This window comes from Pelophylax lessonae (assembly GCF_965119305.1).
Source record: "Pelophylax lessonae genome assembly, chromosome: 4".
NCBI classification, from domain to species: Eukaryota; Metazoa; Chordata; class Amphibia; order Anura; family Ranidae; genus Pelophylax; species Pelophylax lessonae.
Window position 1 is genome coordinate 12,316,043 of NC_138771.1, and position 15,262 is coordinate 12,331,304.

General features: G+C 47.9%; 1 protein-coding gene across 1 annotated transcript in view; it reads left to right on the forward strand.

Moving 5' to 3' along the window:
* Positions 1-1,983: 1,983 nt before the first annotated feature.
* Positions 1,984-15,262, forward strand: part of LOC309554518 (CTD small phosphatase-like protein 2-B) — a gene marked incomplete at its 5' end in the record, with an annotated part of 41,971 nt that continues 28,692 nt past the window's right edge. The window contains one exon of the mRNA XM_082256268.1: positions 1,984-2,006. Coding sequence (XP_082112394.1) covers positions 1,984-2,006 — 23 coding nt within the window. The remainder of the gene's footprint in view (positions 2,007-15,262) is intronic.

Consider the following 15,262-nt stretch of genomic DNA (forward strand, 5'->3'; position numbering starts at 1 on the left):
ATACGAAGCCGCAGTGTATAGATGTCTTGCCTTCTTCCTGGTTGTGTATGCAGAATGCAGCGCAAAATCTCGCACATGCGCAGTACTATGCGATCGGTTTCCATATCATCGCATCATTTCCTTTTTGCAAATAACGCGATGAGAGGAGCGGCTGGCCGCCAACGTCACTGCCCATTGCCTTCTGGGAGTGATGAGTAAGAGCTCCCAGGACACATTGCAGGACAGGAAGTGATGGCGCGGGCCGCGGCCGCAGAGGGAGGAAGTGGAAGAAAGGGGAGTATATTTTCTTCTGAATCAAGGTAAGTAAAAAAAAAAAAAAAAATCGGGACTATCCAATTGTTTTTCAGGTTACACTCGGCAAGCGGATGGCACAAAATCGATTGTGTCGATTTTGAGGCCGGAACTCCGCTTTAAATCCCTGCATCTATAGCTCTCCACGATCTAACACTAACCTATCCAGCCCTGTAAAGTAGAAATCGGTATACATACATTTTTTTTTTTTTTAAGCCGATCCAACTTGATCGCCATCGGCGGAAGCTCTGCAGAGGACACGGCCAACAACGGCTCTGAAATGAATGGGCTGTGACCTCACCCATAGACTTACTATGGGCCTTTCGTTGTCGGCTTTGTCCTTTGTACCCGCCTACACAGCAAAGCCCCCGCTGACAGCTCAGCCTAGGATCGGGTTGAATTGGCTTAAAAAAAATGTATGTATTTTTTTTCTTTACAGGGCTGGATAGGTTAGTCTTAGTCCTTGGAGGTCTATAGATTCAGGGATTTTAGTGCTGGATTGACTTCTCCTTTAACCACTTTAGCCCCGGAGGATTTGCCCCCTTAATGACCAGGCCCTATTTTGCAATTCGGCACTGCGTGACTTGAACGCATAATTGTGCAGTCGTGTGATGCTGTACCCAAACAAAATTGACGTCCTTTTCTTCCCACAAACAGAGCTTTCTTTTGGTGGTATTTGATCACATGTGCGATTTTTATTTTTTGCGCTATGAACAAAAGCGACAATTTTGAAAAAATATTTCTCACATTTTTTTATATGAAATTCTCAAAAAAAATTTTTTAACATTTTAGGCCAATTTGTTTTATGCTACATATTTTTGGTAAATAAAATCCCAAGCGTATTTTGTAGGGTTTGCGCAAAAGTTATTGCGTCTACTAACTACGGCAAAGATTTGTCATTTTTGTTTTTTTCACTAGTAATGGCGATCTGCGATTTTTATTTTTTTTGCGGGCCTGCGACATAGCGGCGGACAGGTCAGACCCCTAACTGACATTTTAGACACTTATGGGGGTACCAGTGACATTACTACAGTAATCAGTGCTAAAAATATGCACTGTTACTGTAATAATGACACTTGCAGGGAAGGGGTTAACTGTGTCCCTAGGGGCGTGATTCTAACTGTCAGGGGGCGTGGCTTGTGAAGTAATCACAGAGAAATGCGATCCTATATAGCAGAATCACATAGCCTCTGTGATTACTTCAGGGAGAATGACAGACGGCTGTGTTTACATCGGCCGTCTGTCTTTCTCCCTCAGCTGCGGGAGATCGCGAGTGGCTAGCGGCCATCAGAGCCGCCGGTCACACGCGGTGGCTCCCCAGGGAACGAGCTGGCGGCGCGCGCTTGCCCCCTACAGTCTCCTGAGCGAGCAACGTAGGGCTATGTTGCTTTTCCCAGCAGCGGCAGTGTGCCGCAGTATATGTACGGTGGGTGGGGTTAAAGTGGTTAACTGTCCTCATAAAATGATCCATAAATATAGTTGACTAGATCTTCACGTTAGGAAGAAGGCACCCAAGTGCTTAAAAAAAAAAATTTAAATAATTGCAACAGATTTGTGCACCCAATCCAAAGAGAACCCAAGCTCCTTACCAGATCCCAATGACCATTGCACAGTAGTTGCAGATGGTTATTCAACACATGAGGGGTTAAAACCTCCCTCCGGCAGATGTCTCCCCTGCAAAGCCACTAAAAGATGTATAGCCACAGTTCTCCAAGGTAAATCATGAAAAGCGATCCCATAGTTTAAAACTGCGAGGTTTGCTTTTTTTAACACCGTCACCCTGATGTAACATATACACTAAAATTAAGAAATCCAGGAGATATTCATAACCATTTACCACCAAATGAAAGCCCAATTTGTACTGAAAATAAAAAAGCCAGTATAATCCACCCGGATGCACACGGTAGTTGTGAAGATGGGTATGGTTTTACTAACACGTGTCAAAGTTGAAAATTGTGCTTAGGCAATAAGATGTTTTACCTTTAGGTGTCAAGGGGTTAAAGAAAAGTGCACACTCACAATAAATACAGTCAACAGGCATCAAAGCATCGATCTTAACTTGGCGTTCCAATAGGCTACAAGTATGGACCCGTCTGTGGTTCTTCATAGTGTGCATGAAGACATCACTCTTGTAGGCCCTACACGTTTCGTCGTCGGGGAGGAGGCATGCTAAGGGACATCCATCAAGCACTAACACTATATATATATATATAGCGCCACCAACATATTAGTTACTAGCGCATCATGACTCGCTTCGAGGACATTTAGTGGACTAATTTCACATATTTGGACACTTTTTTAATGTTTGATACATCATTTTATATTGGATTATTAGCACTGCACTTGTCTTGTATGTACACTGTAAGTTTAGTATGAACTTTTAATGCTAGCAGCTTGTTTGCTTAAATGACCCCAGTGCAGTGAGTTTTTCTATTTAGATGTATTGCTGGAAATATGGAATTGGTTTATTCTAATTTTAGAGGACAATATCTGGCACCGTTCTACCATGCACAATTGGATCTGTCTGGTCAATACTTGCATTGCAGCCACAAGGGACATGCCCAGTTACAATGGCGGAACTACCAGGGTTGCAACAGTCGCACTTGTGACTGGGCTTTGGGGTTCCACCGCTGTCGCGGGGGGCTCTGAGCTGAGCGTGTCTCTCATATAACTCAGAGCTGGCATTGACAGCCCCCCCCCCCCCCCTCGTACGGATGGGAGAGGAGGCAGCCGATTTCCCCCCCCCCCCCCCAAATTAACCTCTCTCCTGTGTGCACCACAGGAAGTGTGAGCTCATTAGTGCACACGGGGGTTGGTGGGGGGGAGAGGATCAGCTGCCTCTTCTCCCATCAATACAGGGGAGGAGGGGGAACTGTCCATGCCGGCTCTGAGCTGTATGAGAGACGCTCACAGCTCAGAGCCTTGCTGAGGAGGCAGGCGCCATTGATAGGCAGGGCTGATGAGCACTGATAGGTGGCACCGATGAGTATTAATGAGCACCGATAGGAGGCATTGTTGAGCACTAATGGGCAGTGAGCACTGATAGGTGGCATTGATGAGCACTAATGGGCATTGAGCACTATTAGGGGGCACTGATGGGCAAAATTGATAAGCACTGATAGACACCATTGACGAGCACTGATGGACACTGATAGGCACTAATGAGCACTGATAGGCGGCATTGATGAGCACTAATGGGCAGTGAGCACTGATAGGCAACATTGATGGGCACTGATGGGCATTGAGCACTGATAGGCACCATTGATGAGCACTGATAGGTACCATTGATGAGCACTGATAGGCACCATTGATGAGCACTGATTATCTGTGTAAACAATGCACTGACATTCTTGCCATCTAATGGTTCACCTTTCCTCAGACAGACACTGTGTGGGAGGAAAGAGCTGCCAATAAACAGCAAGTCTGTTTAGATGTGTTCAGCTGATCACATGGTAAACGGCTGCTGTGATTGGATGATCACAGATCATGGTAAAGGGCCAAAGGACACAGCAGTCAGACTGCGCTGGATGCATGCCCCAGGGGGCACATGGGAGGCAGGGTTCTGGGAGGATGTCCATGGTTGCTCCCCCCCCCCCATACTTGGAAGCCTGGGGCGCGGGTGAGGTATCGTGATTTCTTACGCCGAGGCCCGAAGGTTCTAGTTATGCCTCTGCCCCCTTATGTTTGGTAAATCGAGAGACCTGCATAGCCACAGCCGGTACAAAGTCTTAAGCTGCAGTGTTTAGCACCTTCAAGAAGAGATGAAGATAGACCCTGTGGGGGTATTTACTAAAGCTGGAGAGTGTAAAATCTGGTTCATCTCTGCATAGAAACCAATCGGCTTTCAGGTTTTATTGCCAAAGCTTAAATGAACAAGCTGAAGATAGAAGCTGATTGGCTGCCATGCACAGCTGCATCTGTTTTAGTAAATCTCCCCTGCGTTTTTACTGCCTGCTATTACCTTCTAATATTAAACAAAAAAAAAAAATGGCAGTTAACATAATACTACACTGCAGTACTAAGTGGAACTAAAGGCAGATGGCTAAACTTACAGTAAAAATATTTCTGAGCCTAATTATCTGCCCAAGCCGGTGCGGACAGTGAGCGGACATCACTCTGCTCTTCCCTGCAGGAGATTCACAGTGCTAGACCGACAACAGCAATTCTGTAGATCATTTATATTTTATTTATGTTCAGTGGTATTAATAAAAACTTAAACTTTTTTTTATCTTTAATTGTGTAAATATTAAGTTTCTTAAATGTTAACGTTTACCATTTGCAGCCAGCTGGTGGCAAACTAGGATGACACAGACTGCTAAAAGAAGTTATACAAAGCATGAAAGCAGCGCTGTGTGCTCCTTTTTTTTTTTTTTTTTTTTCTTAAGATTACCCAGCTGATGTGCAAACTGTCATGAATGCACCTTGTATTAAATATTTGTGAAAAATAAAATACAATGTAAGACTTCTTTTCATCGACCAAGCAATTCTGAGAAAGGGCATGATGCAAAACAGCACATTTTTCTAAGAGTTTTTATCTGCAAAAGTCATCTTTGCAGACTTAGGAACTTCTCTCGTCCCCCCCCCCCCCCCCCCGCAAAAAAAAAACGAGTTACATTTTGAGGCCCTGTGCACACAGGCTTTAGCCTGTTTAAGAGCAGTGTGAACATCAGACAGTTTTTAATAAAGCTTTTTAGAGTCGGTTCACACTAGCGCGACTTGTCAGGTGACTTATCAGCCTGACAAGTCGCGCTCCCTCGCGGTCCATTGACGGCTACAGGACCCGTTCTAATAGGAGCGACACAAGTCGCTCCGACTTAGAAAAAGGGTCCTGTACTACTTCGGGGCGACCTCGGAGTGACTTGCATTGACTTCCATTATGTGAAGTCCCTGCAAGTCGCTCCGAAGTCGTGGTGCATGGGACTGCACAAGTCGCCCCCGAAGTAGTACAGAGTCGTGTCGCCTCAGTGTGAACCGGCTCTTACAGTCATCTTTAACTACAGTTTGAGGAATTTAAACAGAGAACTTAATCATAGTTCACTTTAAAAGAAAATATAGGAACCCAATAGGTTCTAAATAGGTTTGAGCGGACACCTAGATGTCCGTGTTCGACGGGTTCGGCCGAACTTTAAAAAAAAGTCCGGGTCCGTGTCCCAGACTTTTACCGAACTTTTCCTGGACACCGAACCCCATTGAAGTCAATGGGGACCCGAACTTTAAGGCACTAAAATGGCTCTAAAACACCAATGGAAAGGGCTAGAGTGCTGCAAATGGCAGCAAAACGTAGTTAAGAGCATGGCAAGTGCTCTGCAAACAAATGTGGATAGGGAAATAACTTAAAACAACAAACAAAAAACAGAAAAATAAAACAATGTTCTTCATCTCTGAAGGACGAGGCCCATATGGAGTAGGAGGGAGGTTGAGGTGGTGGTGGATGTGGCGGTGTCATAGGCGTGCGCACAGGGTGTGCCTGGTGTACCTGGGCACACCCTAATCACCTAGGGCACATAGCATTATCGCTCTGTTTGCCAGTGAGGAGATGGGAAAGATCTCCCTCGCACCTGCTCTGCTCTATTTCTCTTTGCCAGCAGGGAGAGTAATGTATCGGGGCCATGTACATGTAGGCAAACACATGCATGTGTATTTCAACTTTGGGGTGCACACCCTAATGCAATAGGCTGCGCACACCTATGGGCGGTGTAGGTGGAAGCGGCGGTGGAGGAGGACCAGGGCCGGATTAAGAGCATCATGGTCTTGGTGCTGAGGATTTTGAAGGGCCTTAAGGGCCGTGCCTTGGCATGCACCCAGAGGAGGAAGGGTGCAGCCATGCATGCCTAATTCAACATGGGATGCTGTCTCTGAAGCCCATAAACACATCCATGCATCGGCAACTGTCCCTCCTTGTCCGGCCTTCGCGCTGTGTGGGGAGGTTCTGAGGGTGCTGCCTGGGAAAGCGAGCATAGAAGCCAGACTTCTGTGTTTACAAGTGACAGAAGAGCGGTCACAGTGAATATGGCCAACCCGGGGCCTATATAAAAGGTAGGGGCCTGCATGGAGCTGCAGCTCCAATAGCCCCTACGTTAATCTGGCCCTGAGGAGGAGGACGAGGTAGCCAACACTGCTTCTTTTCACAAATTTTAAATGAGGGTACACCCCAAAAGAGTGAGAAAGAGCAAAAATGGAACAATGGCTGGGTAAGGTCGGTATCCATTGCTATTCTGCACAAGGTACGGAAAAGTCCCGTGGGATCCATGCCTGGTTCATTTTAATGAACGTGAGCTTGTCCACATTGTCTCTGAAATGGCGGCTGCGCTTGTCTGTTATAACACCCCCAGCCGTGCTAAATACCCGTTCAGATAATACACTGGCTGCAGGGCACGCCAGCACCTCCAAGGCGTAAAGGGCAAGCTCAGGCTATGTGCCCAATTTGGAGACCCAGAAGTTGAAGGGGGCAGACCCCTCATTCACTACATGTAGGCGTGTGCACACATACTGCTCCACCATGTTGGTAAAATGCTGCCTCCTGCTAAGACGTTCCATCTGAGCTGCTGGTGCTGCTGTTTGTTGTGGCGTGCTGACAAAGCTTTTCCACATTTCGGCCATGCTAACCCTGCCTTCTGAGGTGCTGGCGGTGCCCTGGTTGAGTTGGCGACCTCCTCCTCCTCCTCCTCTGCCTTGTGCTTCCACTGTGGCCCCGCTGTCAGATGGGAATGCCAGCAGCATTGTGTCTACCAGCGTGCGCTTGTACTCGCGCATCTTGCGATCGCGCTCCAGTGAGTGAATTAAGGACGGTACGTTGTCCTTGTAACGGGGATCCAGCAGCGTGGCCACCCAGTAATCAGCACAAGTTAGAATGTGGGCAACTCGGCGGTCGTTGTGGAGACACTGCAGCATGTAATCGCTCATGTGTGCCAGGCTGCCCAGAGGCGACGAAAGGCTGTCCTCTGTGGGAGGTGTATCGTCCGTGTCCTCTGTATCCCCCCAGCCACGCACCAGTGATGGCCATGAGCTGGCCTGGGTGCCACCCTGCTGTGAACATGGTTCCATCTCCTCCTCCAGCTCCTCCTCATCCTCCAGAACTGTGCCCCTGCTGGACAATTGTGTCCCTGGCGTTTGTGTGTGCAGGAACCCACCCTCGGAGCCCCTTGCGAATGACTGCCCTGAAAGCCTTTGAAATGTTACCTCTTCATCCTCCTCCTCCTCCTCATCCTGTGCCACATCCTCTTCCATCATCGCCCGAATTGTTTTTTCAAGGAGGCATAGAAGTGGGATAGTTAAGCTGAGAACGGCGTCATTGCCACTGGCCATGTTGGTGGAGTACTCAAAACAGCGCAACAAGGCACACAGGTCTCGCATGGAGGCCCAGTTATTGGTGGTGAAGTGGTGCTGTTCCGCAGAGCGACTCACGCGTGCGTGCTGCAGCTGAAACTCCACTATGGCCTGCTGCTGCTCGCACAGTCTTTGCAGCATGTGCAAGGTGGAGTTCCACCTTGTGGGCACGTCACATATGAGGCGGTGAGCGGGAAGGCCGAAGTTACGCTGCAGCCCTGCCAGGCGAGCAGCAGCAGGGTGAGAACGCCGAAAGTGCGCACAGACGGCCCGCACTTTCTGCAGCAGCTCTGACATATTGGGGTAGTTTTTAAGGAACCTCTGCACCACCAAATTCAGCACATGCGCCAGGCAAGGGATGTGCGTCAAACCGGCTAGGCCCAGAGTTGCTATGAGATTTCGCCCGTTATCGCACACCACCAGGCCGGGCTTGAGGCTCGCTGGCAGCAACCACTCATTTGTCTGCTGTTCCATGCTCCTCCACAACTCCTGCGCGGTGTGTGGTTTGTCCCCCAAACAGGCAAGTTGTAAAACTGCCTGCTGTCGTTTAGCCCTGGCCGTGCTGAAGTTGGTGGTGAAGGTATTACGCTGTCCGGATGAGGAGGCGGTAGAGGATGAGGTAGCGGAGTAGGATGAGTTAGGAACAGGAGGCAAACTGAAGCGCCCTGCAATCCTCGGTGGTGGAAGGACATGTGCCAAATTGCTATCCGCCTCAGGCCCATCCGCCACTGCATTTACCCAGTGTGCCGTTAGGGAGATATAACGCCCCTGACCGTGCTTACTGGTCCACGTATCGGTAGTTAGGTGGACCTTGGCACAGATGGCGTTGCGCAGTGCACACCTGATTTTTTCCCCCACTTGGTTGTGCAGGGAAGGGATGGCTTGCCTGGAAAAGTAGTGGCGGCTGGGCACGACGTACTGTGGGACAGCCACCGACATAAGCTTTTTAAAACTGGGCGTCTCCACCAGACGGAATGACAGCATTTCAAAGGCCAATAATTGTGAAATGCTGGCATTCAGGGCCAGGGATCGCGGGTGGGTAGGGGGGTACTTCCTCTTCCTCTCAAGTGTTTGGGAGATGGAAAGCTGAACGCTTCCACGGGACATTGTGGAGATGGTTGTTGGTGACCCAGGTGGTGGTGTTGCTGACAGATCGTCTGTTTGCGGGGTGGCAGGTGCCGGTATGACTACAGAGGTGGCTGGAGCGGCCGAGACTGCAGCAGAAGAGGAAGCAGGATGAGCCAGAGACGTTTCTTGGTTTTGAAGGTGTGTACTCCACTGCAGCTCGTGCTTTGCACTTAGATGCCTGATCATGCAGGTTGTGCTCAGGTTGAGAAGGTTTATGCCTCGCTTCAGGCTCTGATTGCACAGGGTGCAAACCACTCGTGTCCTGTCATCAGCACATTTTCTAAAGAACTTCCATGCTAGAGAACTCTTTTGAGCTGACTTTGGTGCGCTCGTTCCCTTGCTGCGTTGGGCAGTAGCGGGCGTAGTGTCTAGGGCACGGCCGCTCTGCTTCTGCACCCTGCTCCCTCTTCTGCTGTGCTGGTGGCTCTGTGCGACCACCGCCTCTTCCTCCAAACTACTCAGGTCACCTGCATGACCTTCATTCCATGTGGGGTCGAGGACCTCATCGTCCTCCATATCATCTTCCACCCAGTCTTCACCCCTGCCCTCCCTGTCGGCCTCCACAATGCTGAACGCCGCAGCAGTTGGCACCTGCGTTTCGTCATCATCGGAGACGTGCTGTGATAGTCCTTCCATGTACTCATGTTGAGAAATAAGTGGTTGGGCATCGCTGCACTCAATCTCTTCCACTTCTGGGGCAGGGCTAGGTGGATGGCCCTGGGAAACCCTGCTGACAGAGTCCTCAAAAAGAATAAGAGACTGCTCTATGGCTTGGGGCTCAGACTGCTTGCCTGATTTGCAAGGGGGTGAGGTGAAAAACGGTTGGACATTGGCTGCAGGTGCCAACTCTGACCTTTCTGCAGTAGACTGGGTGGGAGACAATGTGAAGGAACTGGAGGCACTGTCAGCAGCAAACCAATCTACTATCGCCTCTCTGTGTTCTGGCCTCATCACTTCTAGAGGCATATGATGCCCTACCAAATACTGATGCAGGTTCTGTCGCCTACTCACACTTGAGGAAGGTGTTTCACTTGTGCGTGTAGCTGGCACAGATCGACCACGTCCTCTCCTTGCAACAGGAGCTCTAGCAGCAGCACCACCACGACCCAGGCCACGGCCCCTATTTGACGCTCTCCTCATATTTCTGAAATTTAAGATCTTGCCCTAGAAAGGTCTTTATTGAATAGCGGAACAAAAGAACAACAGTATCGCACGGGTGTATCTCACAGTCAAATATGCAAACTATGCCACAATTTAATGTTTTTTACACCAAAAGGGTGTGTATTGAATAGCGGAATAGGATAAAAAACTGTGTATCTCACACGTACAAACACAGACTAGGCCCGATTAAATTTTTTCCTACCCTAAAGGGAGGATGAGGAAGAGGAGTATGGAACAGGCAGCACCCTCAAATCTTCAGAAGTATGAGATGAACCCCAAAAACTTGGAAAGGTGGATCTCACACGTACCGACACAGACTATTCCGCAATTTAATTGAGCCACAAAGGTTTTTATTGAATAGCGGAATAGGAAATATGATCAAAAAAAAGTGTATGTTTTTCACACGTACAGAAGCACACTAGGCCCCAATTACTATTGTTTGTACACCTAAAAGGATGGATGAGGAGGAGGAGGAGGAGGAGTATAGAACAGGCAGCACCCTCAAAGCTTCAGAAGTATGAGATGAAACCCAAAAACTTGGAAAGGTGGATATAACACGTACCGACACAGACTATTCCGCAATTTAATTGAGCCCCAAAGGTTTTTATTGAATAGCGGAATAGGAAATATGATCAAAAAAAGTGTATGTTTTTCACACGTACAGAAGCACACTAGGCCCCAATTACTATTGTTTGTACACCTAAAAGGATGGATGAGGAGGAGGAGGAGTATAGAACAGGCAGCACCCTCAAAGCTTCAGAAGTATGAGATGAACCCCAAATACTTGGAAAGGTGGATCTCACACGTACCGACACAGACTATTCCGCAATTTAATTGAGCCCCAAAGGTTTTTATTGAATAACGGAATAGGAAATATGATCAAAAAAAGTGTATGTTTTTCACACGTACAGAAGCACACTAGGCCCCAATTACTATTGTTTGTACACCTAAAAGGATGGATGAGGAGGAGGAGGAGGAGGAGGAGTATAGAACAGGCAGCACCCTCAAAGCTTCAGAAGTATGAGATGAACCCCAAAAACTTGGAAAGGTGGATCTCACACGTACCGACACAGACTATTCCGCAATTTAATTGAGCCCCAAAGGTTTTTATTGAATAGTGGAATAGGAAATATGATAAAAAAAAAGTGTATGTTTTTCACACGTACAGAAGCACACTAGGCCCCAATTACTATTGTTTGTACACCTAAAAGGATGGATGAGGAAGAGGAGGAGGAGGAGTATAGAACAGGCAGCACCCTCAAAGCTTCAGAAGTATGAGATTGTGTTCACTGTACCCCACAAAGATTGTGTTCACTGTACCCCACAAAGATTGTGTTCACTGTACCCCACAAAGGTTTTGTTCACTGCACCCCACAAAGATTGTGTTCACTGTACCCCACAAAGATTGTGTTCACTGCACCCCAAAAGGATTGTCTTCTCTGCACCCCACAAAGATTGTGTTCACTGTACCCCACAAAGGTTTTGTTCACTGCACCCCACAAAGATTGTGTTCACTGTACCCCACAAAGGTTTTGTTCACTGCACCCCACAAAGATTGTGTTAACTGTACCCCACAAAGATTGTGTTCACTGTACCACAAAGGTTTTGTTCACTGCACCCCACAAAGATTGTGTTCACTGTACCCCACAAAGGTTGTGTTCACTGCACCCCACAAAGATTGTGTTCACTGCACCCCACAAAGATTGTGTTCACTGCACCCCACAAAGGTTTTGTTCACTGCACCCCACAAAGATTGTGTTCACTGTACCCCACAAAGATTGTGTTCACTGCACTCCAAAAGGATTGTCTTCACTGCACCCCACAAAGATTGTGTTTACTGTACCCCACAAAGGTTTTGTTCACTGCACCCCACAAAGATTGTGTTCACTGTACCCCCAAAGATTTTGTTCACTGCACCCCACAAGGATTGTCTTCACTGCACCCCACAAGGATTGTCTTCACTGCACCCCACAAAGATTGTGTTCACTGTACCCCACAAAGATTGTGTTCACTGCACTCCAAAAGGATTGTCTTCACTGCACCCCACAAAGATTGTGTTCACTGCACCCCACAAAGATTGTGTTCACTGTACCCCCCAAAGATTTTGTTCACTGCACCCCACAAGGATTGTCTTCACTGCACCCCACAAGGATTGTCTTCACTGCACCCCACAAGGATTGTCTTCACTGCACCCCACAAAGATTTTGTTCACTGCACCCCACAAAGATTGTGTTCACTGTACCCCACAAAGATTGTGTTCACTGTACCCCACAAAGATTTTGTTCACTGCACTCCAAAAGGATTGTCTTCACTGCACCCCACAAAGATTGTGTTCACTGTACCCCACAAAGGTTTTGTTCACTGCACCCCACAAAGATTGTGTTCACTGTACCCCACAAAGATTGTGTTCACTGTACCCCACAAAGGTTTTGTTCACTGCACCCCACAAAGATTGTGTTCACTGTACCCCACAAAGGTTGTGTTCACTGCACCCCACAAAGGTTTTGTTCACTGCACCCCACAAAGATTGTGTTCACTGCACCCCACAAAGATTGTGTTCACTGTACCCCACAAAGGTTTTGTTCACTGCACCCCACAAAGATTGTGTTCACTGTACCCCACAAAGATTGTGTTCACTGCACTCCAAAAGGATTGTCTTCTCTGCACCCCACAAAGATTGTGTTCACTGTACCCCACAAAGGTTTTGTTCACTGCACCCCACAAAGATTGTGTTCACTGTACCCCACAAAGGTTTTGTTCACTGCACCCCACAAAGATTGTGTTCACTGTACCCCACAAAGGTTGTGTTCACTGCACCCCACAAAGGTTTTGTTCACTGCACCCCACAAAGATTGTGTTCACTGCACCCCACAAAGATTGTGTTCACTGTACCCCACAAAGGTTTTGTTCACTGCACCCCACAAAGATTGTGTTCACTGTACCCCACAAAGATTGTGTTCACTGCACTCCAAAAGGATTGTCTTCACTGCACCCCACAAAGATTGTGTTCACTGTACCCCACAAAGGTTTTGTTCACTGCACCCCACAAAGATTGTGTTCACTGTACCCCACAAAGGTTTTGTTCACTGCACCCCACAAAGATTGTGTTCACTGTACCCCCCAAAGATTTTGTTCACTGCACCCCACAAGGATTGTCTTCACTGCACCCCACAAGGATTGTCTTCACTGCACCCCACAAAGATTGTGTTCACTGCACCCCACAAAGGTTTTGTTCACTGCACCCCACAAAGATTGTGTTCACTGTACCCCCCCAAAGATTTTGTTCACTGCACCCCACAAGGATTGTCTTCTCTGCACCCCACAAAGATTGTGTTCACTGCACCCCACAAGGATTGTCTTCACTGCACCCCACAAGGATTGTCTTCACTGCACCCCACAAAGATTGTGTTCACTGTACCCCCACAAAGGTTTTGTTCACTGCACCCCACAAAGATTTTGTTCACTGCACTCCAAAAGGATTGTGTTCACTGCACCCCAAAAAGATTGTGTTCACTGCAGCCCACACACAGAAAAATGGATGTGGATCACTGACACCTGCCTATCTCCTATCCCACACCACACAGCAATATCGATTGTAGTTTGTAGAACACACTTTCCCTAAAATTCAGCAGACTCTGTCCCTAACAGGATTGAGAAGAGAACGTAGATCAGGAGAACTAAGTGCAGACCCCACCCCACACAGCAATATCGATTGTAGTTTGTAGAACACACTGACCCTATAATTCAGCAGACTCTATCCCTAAAATGCCTACAACTCGCCCTGCCTAAACACTCCGACCTGTCCCTCAATTCTATCCGGACACAAATGGTTTTTTCCTGCCTATCTTTCCCTAATCAGCAGCCAGCACGTTGATGTGTGCTCTGTCCCTGATCTAAGCAGCATAATGACGCCGCTGCGGCTGCCTCGAACTTATAAAGACTTGGTCACATGCTTCAGACGGCCAATCACAGCTACTGAGACATTTGCAGGCATGGCTGGGATGGCTTAAGGCACACCAGTTAAACGATTGTTGATTGGCTGTTGAAAGCCCGCCATGAAAAGAGCGCCAAAGCATGCAAAACCCGGAAATAAAACGACCGAACACGGATTTTTACCCGAATATACAGTAAAGTGTCCGTGTTCGTGTTCGGGTAACAAAAATCCAATTATTCGGTACGAACGCGAATAATACAGTCCGTGTTCGCTCAACACTAGTTCTAAACCCATGCAAATCAACTAAGAAACAAACTACAATAAAGAGCTGCTTGTTTTAAAGTGTGAAAAAATGCCTACAGTATCTCACATAAGTACACATTTGTGTAACTATTTTATTCTATCTTTTCATGTGACAACACTGAAGAAATGACACTTTGCTACAATGTAAAGTAGTGAGTGTACAGCTTATATAACAGTGTAAATTTGCTGTCCCCTCAAAATAACTCAACACACAGCCATTAATGTCTAAACCACTGGCAACAAAAGTGAGTACACCCCTAAGTGAAAATGTCCACATTGGGCCCAAAGTGTCAATATTTTGTGTGGCCACCATTATTTTCCAGCACTGCCCTAACTCATTTGGGCATGGAGATCACCAGAGCTTCACAGGTTGCCACTGCAGTCCTCTTCCACTCCTCCATGATGACATCACAGAGCTGGTGGATGTTAGAGACCTTGCGCTCCTCCACCTTCCGTTTGAGAATGCCCCACAGGTGCTCAATAGGGTTTAGGTCTGGAGACATGCTTGGCCAGTCCATCACCTTTAGAGCCGGTTCACATTTGTGCGGCTGCGGCATTCGCATGTAATGTCGGAGCGCAGTGCTCCTTCATTACATGCGATCGGCTGTGCGGTGCGAGTTTAGCCATACACTTTGTATGGCTAAATTCGCACCGCACCCGCAGCAAACACGCACAGGACCCTTTTTTGCAGCCGCATCAGGATCGGATCACACAGCGGTTCACACTTGTGCGATCCGATCCTGTGCGAACTGCAAGATCGCACTGCGATATGCGATCAAACTGGGGGTGTCGTTAAGATTACATTGACACCCCCAGCGTATCGCATATGGCAGTGTGAACTGCCGGGGATGCGTTTGCGATGCGGGAACAGGCTGCGGATTCACAGCCTTCCCGCATCGCATAAGTGTGAACCGGGGCTTACCCTCAGCTTCTTTAACAAAGCAGTGGTCATTTTCGAGGTGTGTTTGGGGTCATTATCATGTTGGAATACCCAGTCCCTGAAGGGAGGGGATCATGCTCTGCTTCAGTATGTCACCGTACATGTTGGCATTCATGGTTCCCTCAATGAACTGTAGCTCCCCAGTGCCAGCAGCATTCATGTAGTCTCAGACCATGACA